At 36.4% G+C, this 21197-nt stretch overlaps 1 protein-coding gene across 1 annotated transcript in view; it reads right to left on the reverse strand.

Moving 5' to 3' along the window:
* The window catches only part of LOC100020632 (sodium-coupled monocarboxylate transporter 1-like), a 51668-nt gene that overhangs the window by 23739 nt on the left and 6732 nt on the right, over positions 1–21197 (reverse strand). Inside the window, exons 2-9 of the mRNA XM_007503305.3 lie at positions 20012–20077; positions 15677–15728; positions 15175–15242; positions 14517–14671; positions 12072–12212; positions 8052–8181; positions 7225–7313; positions 3891–4003 (exon numbers count right to left, since the gene is read on the reverse strand). Coding sequence (XP_007503367.1) covers positions 3891–4003; positions 7225–7313; positions 8052–8181; positions 12072–12212; positions 14517–14671; positions 15175–15242; positions 15677–15728; positions 20012–20077 — 814 coding nt within the window. The remainder of the gene's footprint in view (positions 1–3890; positions 4004–7224; positions 7314–8051; positions 8182–12071; positions 12213–14516; positions 14672–15174; positions 15243–15676; positions 15729–20011; positions 20078–21197) is intronic.

Consider the following 21197-nt stretch of genomic DNA (forward strand, 5'->3'; position numbering starts at 1 on the left):
AAGAGTGGTAAGGGATAGGCAATGGGGGTTAAGTGACTTGCCCAGGGTCACACAGCTGGAAAGTGTCTGAGGTCACATTTGAACCCAGGACCTCCCAACTCTAGGTCTGACTCTCAATCCACTGAGCCACTCAGCTGCCCCCTGATCGTCTATTTCTTACATCACCATAGTGTCTCATGTATCCCATTCCCTGGCACTCTCAGAGAGCCATCCTATATAAAAAAAAATTTTTTTTAGAAAGAAAACAAAAGCTATCACAACTAATTGATACAATGAAAAAGTCTGAAAACATGTACAATATGCAATACCTGTGGACCTCTCACTTCCACCAAAGGGTAAGTTGGAGATATATTTTCATATCTCTTCAAGTCCTGCTTGATCTTTTTTTTTACATTTACTCTGGTTTGTTTGGTGTGATATTGTTTTTTCCATTTACATTATTATAGTTACCACGAATATTATTTTCTTGGCTCTGCTTACTTCATTCAGAATCTGTTCATATAGATCTTTCTATGCTTCTCTGTATTCATTGCATTCATCATTTCTTACAGCACATTAATAATATTCCTTTAAATTCATGTGCCACAACTTGTTTAGCCATTCCCCAATGAATGAGTTGCTGGTCAGTTTGCAAATCTTTGCTACTACAAAAAGTGCTGTTATAAATATTTTGGAATATGTGGGAACCTTCTCATCAATTACTTCCTTGGAATATAAGACCAATAGTTCAAGAGTATGTTCATTTCAGTTACTTTATTTGCATAATTCCAAATTGCTTTCCAAAAGTGTTGTACCATTTCACAGCTTCACCAATAATGTATTAATATGATTATCTTTCCCTATCTACTCCAACACTGACTTTGCCATTTTTTCTCATTTTTGCCCATTTGCAGGATTTGAGATGAACTCAGAGTTATTTTGATTTGCATTTCTCCTATTATTAGTGATTTGAAGCAGTCTTTCATATGGTTGTGAATGTCTTGCATTTCTTCCATTAAGAATGGTTTCTTCATATCCTTTGACCACTTATTCACTGCAGAATGGCTATTGGATACCAAACCCTTTCATAGGTTTGTTTCCAATTTTAATAAGATTTTAATTCAACGACTGGTTGAAATTAGCAAGTCATAGTGGAAAGAACAGTGGAGTTAGAGAATCTTATTTCAAATCCCAATTCTACTGCTTTTATTATACTCTACATATCTAGTCAACATGCCAAAGGGTGCTTCCACCCTTACTTTGTTTTGCTTCCATTTCCTTCTCTCTACTCACAGGACCATGAACTCAGTTCAATCTCTCATTACTTCTCTCCTGGATTACTATTCAAACTCATTTTTTGAGATTGGGCTGTTTAGATTCTTCACTTCTTATTCTGTTAAAATGGATATTTGACATTTTTTTTCAGAATTGACCTATGTCATTTTAGTATTGTCAATTTTGTTGATATATAAGTTGCATAAAATAGTTTCCAAAATTTTTCTTTATTTACTCTTCATCTGTTGTGGATTCTCCTTTTTAATTTTGGTATTTTGGTTCTCTTCTCTTTTTGGAAAAGTCATATTAGTTAAGGTTTATCAATTCAGTGTTTTCAATTTTTGCTTCTCAGTTTTATTTATCAATACAATTTTAAAATGTTTTCCATTTTATACCTTTAACGTTCAGAATATCTATTTTTTTCATTTATTTGGGACTTGGAGGGAATATTCCTTGTCTAGTTTTTAGGGTATTTTCAATTCATTTCTCTTATTTTTCTCATTTGATGATTATTTATATGTGTTATATATATATAAATACATATATAAGAAACATACATATAAATGCTCACTAAATTAAAATATAATTTAAAAATGAAATAAAATTCTGTCACATCATTCATTTCTTTCTGGATCTTTTTTTAGATTTGTCTTTAAAAGGAACTCATTGAAATCCTCAATTATTTTTGTTTTGCTCATTTTTCCTTGCTTTTCCTTTAAGTACTGAGATTTTGTGCCATTTGGTATAGCTATGTTTAGTATTGATATTATTTCATTATCCATATGCCTTTAAGTCAGGGATATGCTAGTAAATGTTTAAAAACCAGCTCTCCGAAAAAAGGAAAAAAAAAACACCATAGCACAATATATCTTTAAGTTTAACCTGTATTACTAAAATTTTCTCCATCACTTTCTTAAGAAGAGACAAATAACGAAGTAATACAGCAAGTCCTGATCTGTAGTACTCTCTAATTTTCATACTCATCCTGAAATTTTAATAATTCGCATGGAACTGGTTTGATCTATATCCAGCCCCCTCCTGCTATAATGTAGTTTCACTGCTACTCTTTTTTTTAAAACACTTACCTTCTGTCTTGGAATCAACACTAATTATTAGTTCCAGGACCTCAGGATGGTAAAGGGCTAGGCAATTGGAGGTTAAAGGATTTGGCCATGGTCATATAGCTAGGATGTATCTGAAGCCACATTTGAACCCAGCACCTCTTTACTACAGGCTTGGCTCTCTATCACTACGCCATCTAGCTTAGTGATCTACCTATTTTTACTATTGGCTAGTTGAAAATCATCAATTAATACTTACTGAGCACTCACTGTGTACTAGGTGCTGGGGTTACACAAACAATAAGTAAAACAATTTCTTCTCAAATGGAATTTACATTCTAAGTGGAATATAAGAGCATGTAAAAATATATAGAGAATAAAGATTATCTATGTGTGAATTATATATGCAATGAGCTTAAACACAAGGTAGTTTCAAAAGGAAGATACAAGCAGCTGGGAGAGAATCAAGAGAGGCTTTTCATGCAAAAGTGGTGTTTGGGCTGCAGCATCCAGTAAGAGAGTGAAGGTAAAGGGAGTAAATTCCACTGGCATGGAAGATCACCAGTGCAATGTTATGGAGAGAGATGAGGTGTCTTGTTTAAGGAATAAAGAGGTCAATTTGACTGGATCACAGAGTAAAGGACAAAAATAATGGCCAAGGAAGCTAGAAAAATACAGCTGAAAATAATGCTCATGGAATGAATCTGGGAGGCGCCAGGAATATGGACTGTGGTTGCCAGCCATGCTTTTTTGGAGGTTCACCCAAGGCATAAGAGAATCTTCATTTTAATTCTGGTTGAATTCTGGTGTTTTGGGGTAAACAACACACTTAATTATTTCAGAGGCTATAACAAAGATGATGAATTAGACTTACTCTGATTACAGGGAGCAAAATCCAGAAAAAATGACAGAAGTTCTAAAAAAGGCAAATCAAAACCTGACTCCCTAATAATTAGGGCTATTTGGGAGGTAAGAGGTTTCCCTTCCTTTCAGGTCTTCAAATAAATGCAGATTACCACTTAGTAAGCTACCCAGGGCATTCAAATGTCCTTTATAGTTTAATCCAATAAAGTCTCTTCCAACCCTGAAAGGCTTCAATTGTGTGACATCTAAATCAAAATTCACTTCTAAATCTGTGTTTTCATGTGTTTTTGTAAAAATAGTTGACCACAGGACAGCATTAGAGAGAGCACTGGAATTGGTTGGATTCAGGAAGCCTCATCTCAATGGGTCAAATCCCATATCAGACACTTAGTAGCTGGGTGACCCTGGGCAATCACTTAACCCCATTTGCCTCAGTTTCCCCATCTATAAAATGGTTTAGGAAAGGAAATGGGAAATTACTCCAGTATCTTTCCAAGAAAACCCCCAAAAAAGGGTCTGATGAAGAGTTAGACATGACTAAAAGTACTGAATAACAACATATGTGTATGTATAAAAAAAGTCAACCACCCTAAAATGAACCAGACCTAGAGGAATAAAGTTTTTTGATATTGCAAACATCCAACCCATATTTTTGAGGATGGTTATAAAAATGTTTTCATATATAAAATGGTAACAATTCCATTTACTTACTTGTTCCTTTCAAAAGCCAAGATAGAGTCTTTTCTGAGAGTGATTGAAAATGAGGCTTGATGAGGTCTTCAATGGTTACTAAAGCTAAAGCATTGATGCTGGAGGACACTGTGCTAAAGGAGACAAAGGAAAACATTATTATTTTTAAACCCTTAACTTCCATCTTGGAGTCAATACTGTGTATTGGCTCCAAGGCAGAAGAGCGGTAAGGGCTAGGCAATGGGGGTCAAGTGGCTTGCCCAGGGTCACACAGCTGGGAAGTGTCTAAGACCAGATTTGAACCTAGGACCTCCTACCTCTAGGCATGGCTCTCAATCCACTGAGCCACCTAGATGCCCCTGGAAAACATTAAAGTATTTGAGTGAACATTATGAAGACTGTTATTGTTGAGTCATTTTTCAATCACATCTGACTCTTCATAACCTCGTTTAGGGTTCTCTTGGCAAAGCTCTTTGAGTTATTTACCATTTTCTTCTCCAGCTTATTTTTTAGAAAAGAAACTGAGACAAGCAGGGTTAAATGACTTGCCCAGGATCACAGAGCTAGCAAATGTCTGAGGATGGATTTGACTTCAGGTCTTCCTAACTCCAAGCTCTCTCTTCACTGTACCTCCTAGATGTCCATTATGAAGACTAAATAATTAGAAAGAAGAAATTGGAAAATAAAAATTGATAATGACCATTGGTATAATTCAGTTCATATGTTGATGAATTTCTTCAATTCCCTACATTTTTCTTTTTTGCCCAAGACATTTCTTATGTCATATGGCCACAAGATGAGACATGGTAAAGGGTAATGGGCACCACAGGTCAGAGACATGCTAATTAATGTCTTCAGTGTCTCAGAAGAGTCTTACAGATGAGGATCTGAGCCTCATACTAATGGCATTGCCAAATATTTTCCTGATTTGGGCAAAGCCAAACATTTTTATCATCTTTGGAGGGAAAAAAAGTCAAATGCAAGGAATACAAATTAGATACAACTTTGGAGTTATACAAATTAGGAGAACATACACAGTTTAGTTGGTGGGGCACTAAAACCAGAATATTCTGGCAAAGAATCATACGTTAACATGTCTATAGCAAAAAGGACAGAGACATTCCATTTTTCTACCTAGAGACAGATGTGTTTCTCATAGTAAAGCATTGTCCAATAGTCCTTTAATATGATATCTAGCACTATAAGCCAAACAAGGCTCTTGATTCTACCAAATAAGTCCAAAGATTTAGAGCTGGAAGAGACTATTCCATCCAACTCTTTCATTTTACAGATAAGGAAGCCAAGATGTATAAAGGTTAAACGACTATACCAAGGATCTATGGGAAGTAAACAAATAAACAAGGATTTGACTAGGCATCCTTATTACAAAGCTTTATTTCCACAGTACTACAATACCTTACTGAATTCAATCCAATTCCACAAACATTCACTGAGTTTCTTCCATAGGCTAGGAACCATGTAAGACATTAGAGATTCAAAGGCAAAAAAAAAATGGAAAACAATCCTTGCCCTCAAGGAGTTTACATTCTTTTTTTTTTAACCTTTACCTTCTGTCTTAGAATCATACTGTGTATTGGTTCCAAGGGAGAAGGGTGGTAAGGGCTAGGCAATGAGAGTTAAGTGACTTTCCATGGTCACCCAGCTAGGAAGTGTCTGAGGCCAGATTTGAACCCAGGAACTCCCATCTCTAGGCATGGCTCTCAGTCTACTGAGCCACCCAGCTGCCCAGGAGTTTACTTTCTACTATGGCTTTGCTAATTCTATCCATATACTCCCAGAAGACTATATGGTCATAAATTTAGAATTTTAGGGACTCTTAATGATCATCCAGTCCAACCCCAACCCTTTCACATAGAAAAAGGATGCAATTTTTTTAAAACTAAAAAAAAAAGAAAAGAAAGAAAAGAAAAAGGAAGCAACTTGACCAAGGTTACACCTGCAACAAGTGGCAGACTTGAGACTTTTCAAACCCATGTTGTCTGATTTTAAATCTTGCTACTACACCCATCTACCTTCTTTCTCTCAGAAAAATGCAACTGACAAAGATGAAGGTAAAATGGCTGATTTTTCCCCCACCTCTATAATAAAAGGACTATTGATGTCCATGTTCCTAAACATATACTATAATTTTAGAGAGGAACAGTGGTTGGAGGGATCCCAATAGGTGATTTTATTGGTGAAAAAAGCTTCTAATACACACTACAAGATGGGCTACTGCTTAGCAACTTGTTCTCCAAGATTGTTGCTTGGGTCAGAGAGAGTAATTTAAGTAAATGTACAGTGTAGGATATCCAGTATATTTCAGAGGCAGGAATTGAACCTTGAAGTTTCAACCATGTCACTCAGTAAACTCCCTTGGTTCCTTATCATATTCAGGATCAAAGAGAAAATTTTCTGCTTGACATTCAAAGCTTTTTTATAACCTAGACCCTGATTACCAGCCTTCTAATACCTTACTCCCTACCAAATACTCTTTCAGCCAGTGTCACTGGCTTCCTGGCTGTTCAAGCACCAAAACACTCTCTGCTTTAAGCATTCTCTCCCTCATGCCTAGAAACTCTCATTCCTCATCTCTTACCTCCTGGCCTCCCTGGATTCATTCAAATCCCAACTAAAATCCAGTCTTCCACAGAAAGCTTTTTCCAACCCTTCTTATTTCTAGTACATTCCCTGTCTTCATTATTTTCTATTTTTCCTGTATTTCATCTATTTGTACATAATTGTTTGCTTGCTCTCTGTCTTTCCTTTCCCATATTGTGGTCACACTTGTACATCAATGCATCAGCAACCTGGGATTTCATTGGAATAGGAAGAAAGTCTTTACAATACAAACAACAAAACATATATCTTAAAGTTCTAGAGTACTGCCCAAAGTAGAAAGAGGTTATGACTTCCCCAAGGAAGTAGATCAAGAAAGTATAAAAAACCAAGTTTAAAACCAGATGTTCTTGACTCAAAGACAAATACAGTGTACCATGCTAGGCTGCCTCTGCATATGTATATTTTAGACAAATTGTTAGGCTATGTATTTTTGGTAAATAGTGAAACATTTTGAAGTAAAAATTGTTGATATTTAGGCATTATCATTAATTAAAGAGAATATGGTAACATGCTACATATAATGATGATGATGACGTATTAAGTACTTTAAAAACATTATCTTGTTTATTCTATAGACACGATGAAATCCCAGTTCTTTGAAGTATTAGATACATACATGAGGAGCATGGCTATCATCCTTATGTCTAAAATCCAACTTTAGCTCATGAAAATATGAACATCATTATAAAGCATTCCCAAAAATCATACTTCATGAATTACATAAACTCCATACCTCAATGTTCCACCATATACACATGCCACAAAGAGTCCTGGAAGACCTGGATAATCTCGAAGAATGTCCAACACCAAATAGGGCATGAGCTGAAAAAGTTCAAGATTTAATAATGTTGTTCCTTATTGTCAAATAAATATTTTATTTTTTACTGATAAGGGACACGGATCAATTTCTCATTATCCAGAATTATCAGAGAATAAGTTATTTCACATAAATTAATGTTTCAGATAATAGTATATAGCTCTGTGCCAAAACTTTATTTTCATTTTTTTTAAAATAACTATTTCTAAATTATAAACATATAAACATGCCTTTTAGCTCAGGACCTCTTTGGAGTATCCAATTCTAAATCCTGTTCTGTAGTACCATGATGGATCTCAGAGCTATTTGAAAACAGTGCTTAGCAGTGTCTGGCACATAGTAGGAGTTTAATAAATATTTGTCAATTGACTAAAACACTTCAAAACAGCTCTGTGGTTGTGTAGTTTCTCTATTTCTTTATACCAATATTTACATTTGAAATTAAACTAATTTTAAAACATGACTGAGATTCATCAAGTCTAGTAATTATCATTTGGAAATATCATTATTAATGCAAACTCTTAAAATGTCTTCACATTTTAATTTCAGCCCCAGGATTCCTCATCCAGCCATCATTTTAAAAGTACAAATTTGCTAAATCTTTAATTCTAGCTCATGATAACGAATGTTCCTTCATTTCTTTTTTTGCCTAACATGTAAATTTTTCTGAATAAGCATGACCATTTCATAATATGTTTGATTAATTTGGCTAATGAATTCATAAAAAAGCAAAAATACTGAACCTGGTCTGGTGCTGATATTTTCTTTGAAGTCCAAGGATCACAGTCATGGTACCTTGAATAAATTGCAAGCCCACAAAACACTGTACAGGCAAGAATTGTCCATTGTCCTACAAGATTTATATAAAGAGACCTGCAACAAAAATAAAATTTCATCATTTGAATGTAAAAGGAAGCATTGAGATAAAAGGAGGTCTAGAACCTCTGTGTGAGAGCCCCTTTTCAGGGCTGCTCACCCATCTTTGGCTCCCACCTGGCACTCAACTGGAACTTGTGGTTCCAATAAAATCATCTTGGCAGATGGATTAAACCAGGCTGAGGGTAATTGATGGGCCAGAATCCCACCGATGAGTTAGGGGAATGTTTGTCCCAAGCATGTCAAGACTTCCCCCAGCAGAATGGAGTGGAGAAAAATTTGTCACAACAGCCATAAAGGCAGCTGAAACATGTGCTCTGGAGCACTAGAGCTTGGTCAAGCATCTACTGCATTCTTGGTCATCACCAATCATGACTTTTGTCCTGCCACTGGACTTCAATGGCTCTGGAAGAGAAAATGAGGCAGATGACTTTGTACAACTCTACCTCACTTAAATCCAATTCACAAATAATTCAAGACATCACTCTGATCCTCTGAAAATTAAGGACAAACAGCAAAAGGCAGCAACACAGTATGGATGAGTGTGGGGGAGAGGGAAGAAAATAAAACTGGTTTTGCTTCCATATTACATCAAGATAAACATATTATCATTAACTAGACACAGAAAAAAAGATTTTTGCTCTGATTTAGCAATCTTTCTATTATTAGAAATGTGGGTTGCATTATAGCATGGAGGTAATGCCACTAAACTTGAAGCCTGACAATTGGATTCAAGTTCCTTCTTTCACTCTCCACTAACTGCTTTCTTTAGAAATCCTACAAAACTAATCTAGCCATTCTGGAGGGTAATTTGGAACTATGCCCAAAGGGCTATAAAAGTAGGCAAACCCTTTGACACAGGAATACAACTACTAGGTCTGTATCCCAAAGAGATTTTTGTGCAAGAAGGAAAAGGAAAATGACCTTTATGTACAAAAAATATTAGATGGTAGTTCTTTTTGTGGTGTCAAAGAATTGGAAATTGAGGCAATTTCCAACAACTGGGGAGTGGCTAAACAGGTTGCACTATCTGATTGTAATGGAATACTATTGTTCTGTAATAAATGAATAAGGGGATTACAGAGCAGCTGGGTGGTTCAGTGGATTGGGAGCCAGACCCAGAGATGAGAGGTCCTGGGTTCAAATATGGCCTCAGACACTTCCTAGCTATGTGACCCTGGGCAAGTCACTTAACCTCTATTGTCTAGCCCTTACCACTCTTCTACCTTAGAACCAATACACAGTATTAATTATAAGACAGAAGGTAAGGGTTTTAAAAAAAGAAAGAAATTAATAAGGGGATAGTTTCAGAAAAACCTGAAAACTTAGATGAAATGATGCTCCAAGTGAATGGAGCAGAACCAGGAGAACACTGTACATAATAACAGCAATATTGTATAATGATTGACTGTGAATGACTTAACTATTCTCAGCAAATCAATGATCCAAGGCAATTCTGAAGAACTTCTGATGAAAATGCTATTCACCTCCAGAGAAAGAATTGATGGGGTCTGAATGCAAATCAAAGTATATATGTTTTTACTTCATTTTTCTTGTTTGTTTGGGGTGGGGATGGCAATCTGTGTTTTATTTTGCAATATGATTGATATGGAAATATGTTTTGCATTACTCCTTATGTATAATCTATACCAAATTGCTTGCCTTCCCAAAGAAGGGGAATGGGCAGGAGGGAGAGAATTTGGAACTCAAATTTTTCAAAATGAATATTAAAAATTGTTATTCCATATATTCCATATAACCCAGTGGAATTGCTTGTCAAGTCCTGGAGGTGGGAAGGATGAGGGGAGGAAAAAAACATGAATCATGTAACCATGGGAAATTTTGAAAATAAAAATGATAATAAAAAATAGCTATTCTATATAACTAATATATATATATATATATATAAATTTAGTAGAAATCCTACAAGATTACAGAGTGTGGTCATGCCACATCATGATGAAACAATCAGGTAAATAAATTATTTAGTTATTATGAAGATAATGTTTTTATACATAGTTCCAAATAATCATCTCCTCTAACTTTTTTCACTTGGTTAAGTAGGTACCTAAATGCTTTGGAATACTAAAGACACTGGGTAAAATAGGTAGGGCATTCATTTCCATTTTATTAGTAATTAAATGCAGGTATTTATGCTGCTCTCCTACTTAGATCTACACACCTATAGCTACCACAATCACATTCACCTGTGACTACCTGTAATTAACCATAGTGCCATTCAAGTAGACCCACCTGCACATAAATGTGTTAAGTTGCCATGGCAACCAATTTTAGTTCTGAGATGGATCCTTTTGACTAAAATGATTTATCTTCCCCAAGTCATCAATGTTAGAAAACAAGGAAACATGTCAATCCTCAGTGCAGTGATTCTGGATCTTTCAAATGGCTTACTGGGGGCCCCTCAAAGAAAAGCATTTGCTTTCATAAAGTGTCCATTAAGTGTCAGTGGAAAGATTTGAACTCAGATCTTCCTAACTCCAAATATGGTACTCTAACCACTGTGACACCGAGCTAAAAATAGTGAAGTCTTTCCCTTCCTCTTCCTTAAGAATCAGGGGCCTGGAACATCATCTAGTTTAAACTCTTTATGTTACAGATGAGGAAACAGGTCCAGAGAGGTAAATTGTCCAACACAGACAGTGTCAGAATTAGGTTTTGAATCCAGGTCCATTGCCTCCAAATCTGTGTCTCTGACCAGTGGCCTCTCTAAAGTGCTAGACTTAATGTAAAGTCCTGGGTTTGAATTTCACCTCCAGTTCCTATTAGCTGTGTAACCCTGAGCAAGTCACTTAATCCTTCTCAGTCTCATTTCTTTCATCTGTAAAACAGAGACAATGCAGAGGTATCTTCTGCTCTGTATTTTCTATGGAGATGAGAAGCCATAGAATTGCACTGAACGTGGATTTAGGGTTCTGGAAAGCAAAAGGTGCATAGTTTTGCAGAAAGTCTTGAATTTTTTATGCAAAATTTTTCTAAGAGACAATGGAGCCAGCCACATGTTTTCCTTTGAATAAACATATGTCCTGCTGAGATTTTTCTCAGCCTGTGTTTAGGGAAACAAACTGTTTTTTTTTTTTTGCAAGTTTGAAGATCTTACAAGTAAAGAGGAAAACTATAAGAATCATTTATTTACGAGAAATAAAAAGTTTCTCAAGTCTTTAAAAAAAAGGGGGGGAATGCCTGTAATACCGACTTCTCAATGTTGTTTTGCACATAAAATGAAATTATTTATGTAAAGCATTTTGCTAAAAATCAGGGTGCTTTATAAAAATCAGCTGCCATCATCAACATCATTTTTGCCCAGACCTGTGATCTTATTATGACTGAGTAAAATGCCAGTGATACAGATGAACAATTTGCCTATAAATGTTGATTGTAAAAATAAATGAATAGAATTGTCTGATCCACTGAGCAGTAAAGACTTAACCATGATCTCATAGCTGGTATATATTAGAGCAAAGAAATAAATTCAGGTCTGACTCTATCCCCAACATTTTATCCACCCCATCATGATCCCATGATTGGGAGGAATCATCACTACCACCACCACTACCACCATCATCATCATCATTTACCATTATGTTGTTCAGTTATTTTCAGTCTGACAGATACTGTGCTGGTTTGCCATTTCCTTCTTTAGCTCATTGTACAGATGAGGAAAACTAAGACAATCAGGATTAAGTGACTTGCTCATGGTCACACAGCTACTAAGTGTCTGAGGTCCCGAAGATAATGAGTTTTCCTGACTCCAGGCCTGACACTCCATCCAATGTGCCACCTGGCTGCCATATTTACCATTATATAGAGTTAAATAAACATTTCTTATAACTGAAGGTCATTTAAAACTGTTGATACCAGAGTCTTACATTTTTGCTTGGAATCTGCTTTTACAGGCGATGTACCTCTGGACCTGGGATTGATTGATGCCATAGATACTGGCTGATGTGAAGGTCCCCCCAATGAGGATAGTCCAGAAGCTGTACCTTTGCAACGGATTTGGATTGAAGCTAAATGAAAAGAAAGGGGGAGGAGGAGAGGAGACATTACGTTACATAGAACACATTTTACATTTAAACCCAGACAAATGAAAAATTTGAACTCTAAGGACCTAAAAAAAAATGAAACGAACAAAATAAAAACATAAAGTATGTAGGCATGTAGGCAGCTAGATGACACAGTAGAGTGCTGAATCGTGAGTCAAGAAGACTTGGGTTTAAATCCAGAATCCTACACTTAACTAGCTGTGTGACTCAAATGTAAGATGGGGAGGGTTGTTGTGAGGATCAAACAAAATAAGACAAAGTATCCTTCAAGTATTAATGCAGTCATAAGATCCAATACCTCTGGAATATGAATGCTACAAACTTTAAAAAATTATATTATTTAAGATGTTAAAATATTGTCATTTCTAATTGAAATTCAACACAAACAGTATCTTGTGCTATCCACTACTCTAGTTGATCTTTCAGTTTTATGAACACTTTTGTGAAGATAGGATTAACTCTCCTTGCCTATTTTTAGCTAATCAAATCAAGAACTTAAAGTACCCCTACTTATCAGTAAGTAAGAGAGTCACACCTCCAAAGGTCACTCCCCTGCCCTTGGGCAGTGCTAGGCAAATTGAAAGAGTACAATTGGTTCCCATAAAATGGGGGAGCAACAGGAAGTGATATCAAGGAAGCTGCTTTAAAAAGGCCAGTTCAAGGATTCATTTACTCTGCTCCAGTGAGCTGGTCTAGAGGAGGTGACTGAGATTCCTGCCTTGGCTTTGGAGGAGACTGCATTGGTGGAATCCTGGCTGAAGACACCATGGGGACTTCTGGTTGAGGATTACCAGGAAATCCATGTGGAGACAGTCTTGGAGAAGCCCTAAGGGGCTGAGCCTGGCTTCTGGGAGAAGGGCTTGTAGGCTTATTAAAATCTGTCTCTTTATCTACATTTTTCCACTTTCACTCTTTCTACCTCCTTGTAATAAAGCTGCTAAAAGTCATTTTGACTTAAGCTACAATATTTTTAAATCAGAGACCACAATATCACTTTAGAATTCTCATATTTAGCATAAAACCTAAATTTAAACTCTTACATTAATTGGCAAACCAGAAAAGTTTGAAGAGCACCTTCAATTTTCTGATAATTCCCTTCCCCTTCTACTATCTCTAAACTATCCCTCAGTCAGCTTTTAGTAGCTAATTCTGGAGTTAAAACCTACAGCTATTGATCTGTTTGTTAGAGGAAGGATAAATCCTAAATTCTTATTTTTTTCTTTTCCCCTTAAACTAAAAACAGCTGAATAACCAATTGTTTGCTGCTGCCATGTAAGCTGGCTTTTTTTTTCTTGGGGAGACACTTCCACCCCACCCTTACCTGGGGGGGGAGGGAGGACCCTGCCCCAACAAGCTTCCATCTCGAGCCCTTCCAAACCTCACATGTCTCTACTAGGAAGAGCAGTCAGTGGAAGCAGAATCAACTAAAACTACTCCTTTAATCCTGAAAAGCTTTCAAATCCATTAAGAATAAGCATATCAGAAAACCCTTTTTTGCCCCCAGGGCAACTCAGAGAAGGGGCTTCCTACCCATATGGCCTATTATCCTGAGAACTTTACCTACAAGAAAGTGTGTTTTATTTTGCCTAAAATAGAAATCTTTTGCTTTTTCTTGTTGTCCCTCTTAAATTTAGTCTGGGGCTAAGGCTTTTCTGCCCTCCACTCAAAGGCTAATTGATAAGGGCCTGCCTGTACTTACAACAATTTTCTTCTCTGAATTCTCTGGAAGACCCCGCCCACAAGCTTTATGAAACCCTAACCCCTAGCCAGTAGTACCACCTGCTGACCAAAAGTAGAATTGCAAGCAATTTAATAGTTAAATTTTAAAATAGGCAAGAGGAGAATTAATCCTATCTTCATACTTTCTTTGGCTGCTTTCAACTGAACTGAACTGAAAACATTACATTTGTAATCCTAGTCTTCATATTATTCTAAATTTAAGACTTTGATATATATGCATATTTTTATGTGATCTCACAGGAAAAGTGTAATGGAAATAAATCAGAAAACTGATGCAACCAAGCAAGAACACCTCCTCTACTTATCCATTAATCTGAGAAAATATCATACAGAAACTACATAATGGTGGGTGTCCCTTCCTGTTAAAATTTAAATTCAAAATGTATTATTTAAAATTCAAAAAACTAAGTAATTATAACCAAAATTTAATTAAATTTTCAAATACTACTCTTTCCACTGAAAATTTATCCCAATAACACACATACACACACACATAGATATATGCATAAAAGACAAATGTAAACTTACTCCCAGAAGTTTAATCTTCCTCCATGATAGGAATCATTTAGAATATTGCTGATTCCACCTTGAATCTCAGCACCCTGTATGATTACGGACAAAAGTCCTGCCACCATGATTCCAACTTGGAAAACATCTGTCCAGATGACAGCTTTGAAACCACCCTTGTTAGGAAAAGCACATTAAAATATTACCAGTCTGATCATTGTCTTGAAGGAGCTGGAAAGGATCTTAAAGGTCACTTAATGCTCTACCTTAACTTTACAGATGAGGAACTTGGGCCAGAGAGGTTAAATGACTTATCCAAATGAATACAGAGGTAGTAAGGGGCCTGGCCAAAGAGTGAAGTCCAAACTTCAGTCTCTAGATCCCATAGGGGTTTTCCCCCTACTATACTACACTACCTAATTAGATTAGTGCACTGTATCAAGATCCTAACTCCCTCTAAATTTACCTGAATATTCCCACCCCACTATAAAAAAAAATCATCAGATATGATGAGGAAATATAAACTTTTTTACCTCTGAATACTCTCTTACATCCTATAGTTAAAGAAATATGATCAATCTATTTTCTGACAGTAAGAGGGACAGTGCCTAACACCTAAAATTCTTAATTATGTAGACTTCATGAGAAGTGTTCCAAAGGAATTAAGTGGCAAGCATACCATTGTGCAATAGAAAGTGCAGACCACTCCTGTGACAATGATTGCACCCCACAGGTCGAATCCTGTGACTGAAGAAGAAAGAGGGGAAAAATTAAACCCATAAAGTGTGGCCATTTTAATTAATTCTCAAGAACCATACCCCAAATGTCAGTAAGATTTCACAAAACAAAAACACCTGCGGTTGAAACAGGATTAGATTTGGAGGAAGAGGACCTGGTTTCAAAACCTGGTTCTGCAACAGAGGCTTTGTGTGATCTCAAGAAGCTCCTCCCAGAGCCTCCATTTGGGGAGAAGACCCAGGGTATCCATCTCATCATTTCACACCTGGTTGCTCCCCTAGACTTTACCTGTCACTAGAAATACTTCTTCCTGCACAATCATGTGAACTCTGCAAAGCACACTTCCTCAATACCCCCTGGCCCTGGGGACCCTCCTTCCCTCTGAGTGGAGAGGCTTAGTCAAAATTAACCATGTGTAGCACTGTTAAATGTGCAAAATTTACCTTGATTCAGAGCAAGAGCTGGAGCATAAATAACAATCCCAGTATAAAGAATCTAGACAAGAAAAGCCAGAAAATAAAATGTGTATATAAAATTCTCAAATGCGTAAGAACTTTTTTTAAATTATAGCCTTCTTAGTATTCAAGTTTATGATTCCCCCTCTTTCTCTTGTTGCACTTATATCTTGGGTATAGATAGACGAGCTTCTCGTGCTTTCTCCTGTTCTAGGGGTTATCTAGTTTCATCTTTCCAAAACAAATGGGTTCATTGTAGGAACCTACTCATTAATCTTTGTGCCTATTGATTTGATGTTTAATCAAAACCCAAGGTAAACATATACACACAGTCATCTCCAAGTCATACTGCCTGTACTCTGATCTCATCCTTCTCTCATAAGAACTCAGTCTTCCACTCCAACATGCTGGGCTCTAATTTCATTTTATCTTGCTTAATCCCAGGACATTCATACTATTTCCCAGCCACTTTCAAACAACTGTAGTGCAACTTCCACATTCTCCTGCTCTTCCACATCTAACCCCTTTATACAGATTGTCTTCTCTTTTCAGAATACAAGTTTCTTGAAGGCAGGGACTATTTTGTTTCCTTATGGCATGCAACTGTCAAAGGTAAAACATCCATCAATTGGAGCTGTCCAACAAAGAAACCACCTTATATCCCCAGCACTTAGCACTGTTCCTGGAACATAGTAAATGCTTATTTTTATTTACTCATCAATGACAATTAATTAACAAACTATGTTATAACCTCTTCTAATTCTAATAACAATAACTAGCATTTTTTTTACTGTTTTCAACGTTTTGCAAAGGGTTTTACAAATATTTCATTTAGTCCCCCTAATGCTTATATATTTTCCTCTGGGTTGGCCCACTCCCTTCCCCATTACTCATTTAACTCCCTTAGAAATAATGCACTTCTCTCCCCTTCCTGGTGATATCATCCATTACATTCTGTTGTTGCTTTGTTTCGGTCAGATCTACCTTTGGGGGACTCTATTTGGGGGTTTCTTAACAAAAACACTGGAGTAGTTTGCTTTCCCTTCTCCAGCTCATTTTGCAGATGAGGAACAAAGGCAAACAGGGCTAAATAATTTACTCACACAGCAACTAAGAGTCTGAGGCTAAATTTGAACTAAGGAAGAGTTGTCTCCCTAATTCCAGACCCCAAACTCCTTTGACTGCATCACCTCACTGCCCCAACAGTGGAACAGACCATGTAACAAGAAGTAGGGTTCCTCTCACTGGAGCTCTCTATGGGGAGGCTAGAAGGGATACCTCTGAGGGAAGGGATGGACTCAGTGGTCATTAAGGTCCCTTTCAGCTCTGGCATTCTATGCTCCCATGTTCCTATCTCTCCTTGTTTTCCTTTAGTAGGACTACATATTGTAGACATTCTTCATTTTTGTCTTTATGATAGCATATGGTATTTACTGATATAGCATTATCTCTTTAGTTGTTTTCCACCCAGTCATTGAAGTAAAACAAAGCCTTTATTTTCTCTCTTTTTAAAATGTTTACTTTCTACCTTAGAATCTATATGTTTCCAAGGCAGAAAAGCAGTAAGGGCTAGCCATGGAGCTTAAGTGATTTGCCCAGGGTCATACCACTAGGAAGTATTTGAGGCCAAATTTAAATCCAGGACCTACTGACTCTCAATCCACTCAACCACCTAGCTGCCACCTTTATTTTCTCTTAATAGAACTTCATTTCCATGTCTGCTGTAATGAGGACCTCTGCTCCACAGAGGGTGCCATGGGCATGTCCAATAAGTTCCTTTGCAGGAAATGATCTATCACGTTTCTGAGTACTTCTGGCAGTGACATGGGGAAGTTCCAACTGGTGGTGGAGATAGATACCACCAGTGACATATATACAAATATGCATTCTCCTCTCCTGTATTTTTATCCTACCTCCTGGAAAACTGGAATACAAATTTGGACCAGACATCACTGAGACAACCTGGCAAAGTTCTACATGGCTTTCAGTTGCCAAAAGGAATAAGTAACAGTTTAAAGGGGGAAAAAATCAACTCTCCACTCTTCTCCATTGTTTCATAATTTGGAGACTCTAACATACCTTGCTAAAATTTTCATTCACAATGGAAGAAATGTTGAAATGGATAAGTCAGTGGAGGTGTTTTATGATAGCATTTGGACACATCAGTAACCCCAAGCATTTCAGGGGATCATTAGTATCCTTGGCTTCACACTGATCTACTTTCCCATATTTTTTTTAACCTTTGCCTTCTGTCTTAGAGTCAAAACTGTGTATTGGTTCCAAGGCAGAAGAGTGGTAAGGGCTAGGCAATGGGAGTCAAGTGACTTGCCCAGGGTCACACAGCTGGGAAGTGTCTGAGGCCAGATTTGAACCTAGGTCCACTAGTCTCTAGGCCTGACTCTCAATCCACTGTGCTACCCAGCTGCCCCCTACTTTCCCATACTTTTGATTCCAGTTTGAATCAACTTCTCATGCACATCTCTGTATTATTATTTGTGGAGAACTTGGAGCTGGATCTGCAGTGGTAGAAACAACTGCCACACATATGCTCATTCCCACATAGTACCCACAGATCCTTCATTGCCAGCTTCACTACTCCTATAGATAAGGAAAGTACATTTCAAACTGTAAGTCTCTATAGATCTAAGAGTTACTAGTAACTCCAGAAAATTTCCCATGAAAATACTTTTATTCTTTAAATTAGATTTATATTGGAACCTCTTGGTTTTAATTATCTTCTTGGTTTAAGAAACAGGAATGTTTTCTGTAGGTTGTTTAACTCTCCATGGATAATATTCTGCAGTATCAGACTACTGTTTCCAACTCTTATCTTTCTCCTTTTTCATTTAAACATTCCATATTCTGCTTAGCAGCTCCTTAAAACAGATGCCCAGATAACATAAACATTATTCTAAACAAAAAACCAAAGTACTTTGTTTCCAAAAATACTTTATTTTTTTAAAGACACTGGAGATGTGTGGAAAACTGATATTTGTAACTCTTAAAAATTGTTTTCATTATCATGTGCTTATTAATAGTTTTGATTTCTTTATCTGAATATTGCCTATGCATGTCCCTTTCCCATTTATCAATTGGGGAGTGGCTTGATTTTTTTTTGTATAATTGATTTAGCTCCTCATAAATTTGAGTGATTAGACCTTTGTCAGAGGTTTTTGTTATAAAGATTTTTTCTCAATTTGTTACTTCCCTTTTAATTTTGGTTGCATTGATTTTGTTTGTACAAAAACTTTTTAGTTTAATATAATCAAAATTATTTATTTTACATTTTGTAATTTTTTATAACTCTTGCTTGGTCTTAAAATCTTTTCTTTCCCAAAGATCTTACAGGTATACTATTCTATGTTCATCTAATTTACTTATAGTAACCTTTTTTATATTCAAGTCATTGACCCATTTGGAGTTTATCTAAACCTATTCTCTCCCATACTGTTTTCCAATTTTCCCAGTAGTTTTTGTCAAATAGTAGGTTCTTGTCCCAAAAGATGGGATCTTTGCATTTATCATACACTGTATTGCTGAGGTCATTTACCCCAAATCTATTCCAATGATCCTCCCTTCTGTCTCTTAGCCAGTACCATACTGTTTTGATGACCACTGCTTTATAGTATAGTTTGAGATCTGGTACTGCAAGGCCACGTTCCTTCACATTTTTTCATTATTTCCCTTAATATCCTTGACCTTTTGTTCTTCCAAATGAATTTTGTTATGGTTTTTTTCTAATTCAGTAAAAAAGTTATCATAGTAAATCGAAGAATTATTGATAAGCCAATGAATATGAATCCTTTCTTTTCCCTTTTCCCTTTTATTAAACAGTGTTACAGTGAATATTTAGCATTCTCTTTTGGTTAATAGTTAAGCAATTTGACACTACAGTTCTAAAACAATGTTAAATATATTATTTACTTATATAATAATTTAATGTAAAGTGGTATGATTATTCAGTGATGATGAATCATTGTTAATTAGAAGTCTCTGATCTTTTGCAATGGGCTTGAGAACATGACTCATATTTTGGGTTTAAAGCTTTAACCTCAGTTATGAAGGTTTTGTCATGTGGGTATGGAATTTCTTGTTTCATCCCATCTCCTTTCTGAGTCATACTGGCTGCTGACCACCAGGCACTTGACTGCAAACATCTTTTCTTGTATCCCCATATTTGTAGACAATGTTTTTTGTAAGACAATAAATTTATTATAGATATTTATGCCTGCTCCGTTTACTTGAAGGAAAAAACATCATTGAGACCTCAATAAACAAGAATGATCATATGAACATAAAAAAAGACACTGAAGAATTACTAACCGTTTGAAAGATGAAGAGGATTGTTCCACAGAGACGAATATGTTTATTGAAACGAAGCTCTAAATACTTAAAAAATAATTCAAAAGGTAAAATGATTAGTATACATGATGAATACTTTCACATAGCTGTGTTTCCTGGTTTCACAGATTTAGAGCTAGGCAGGGCTTCAAAGGTCATGTCTGATCTTCTTAAAGTTATACTGAGAGTAAGTGACAGACACAGGATTTGAACCCAGATCCTCAGATACCAACTCCACTGCCTTCTCCATTAGCACAAGTGTCTCCCTAGCTGATCCATCATATTCAATTTGTGTGTATGTGTCTGTGCATATCAAAATTCTCTATGAGAATATATCTGTTTTTTTAAAGTACAATATTTGGAATTGGGGACCTAAATTTGAATCTCAGATCAGCTACTTTGTGTAGCACACACTCCATGTGTAATTTGGGTCAAATCACTACTCTGAGCCTCAGTTAGCTCCTCTGTAAAAGGTAGGGGTCAGACAAATGACACAAATGAACACTTCTATAGGTCTAAGTCTATATTTATCTTTTTTTCACCTGTGTAGAGAAACATTAATGAAAGTAAAAGTTGATTTTCGATCATTACAATGAGAGGCAAAAGCTAGGTTCTATTATAGAGAGCTTAATGAGTACCTGGACTAAAGGCAACTGGGTAGTAATGTGGGTGGAGGGATCAAGACCTGAATTTGGACCCTACATCAGACACTTCCTAGCTGTGTGACCCTGGGCAAGTCACCTAACCCCCCCATTGCCTAGCCCTTACCACCCTTCTGCCTTGGAATTAACATACAGTTTTGATTCTAAGACAGAAAGATGAGGGTTTAAAAAAATAGATCTGACATAATTTTGAAGAATTTAGAATGGAAAAATGCTCTCCACCTCCAGAAAAAGAACTGCTTGAGTCTGAATGCCGATCAAAGCAAACTTTTTTTTTACTTTATTTTTCTTGGTTTATTGTTGTTATTTCAATGTGGTTTTTTTTTCACAACATGACTAACATTAAAATATGTTTTGCATGACTGCACATGTATAACCCATATCAAATTACTTGCCTTCTCAGTGAGAGGGGAGAAGAGAAAGGGTGAGAGAGAATTGGGAAGAATTCAAATTTTTGAAAAAAAAATTTAAGTGGCAGTAGGTAGCACAGTTGGATAGAGCACCAG

This window comes from Monodelphis domestica, chromosome 5 (assembly GCF_027887165.1).
Source record: "Monodelphis domestica isolate mMonDom1 chromosome 5, mMonDom1.pri, whole genome shotgun sequence".
Classification (NCBI taxonomy): Eukaryota; Metazoa; Chordata; class Mammalia; order Didelphimorphia; family Didelphidae; genus Monodelphis; species Monodelphis domestica.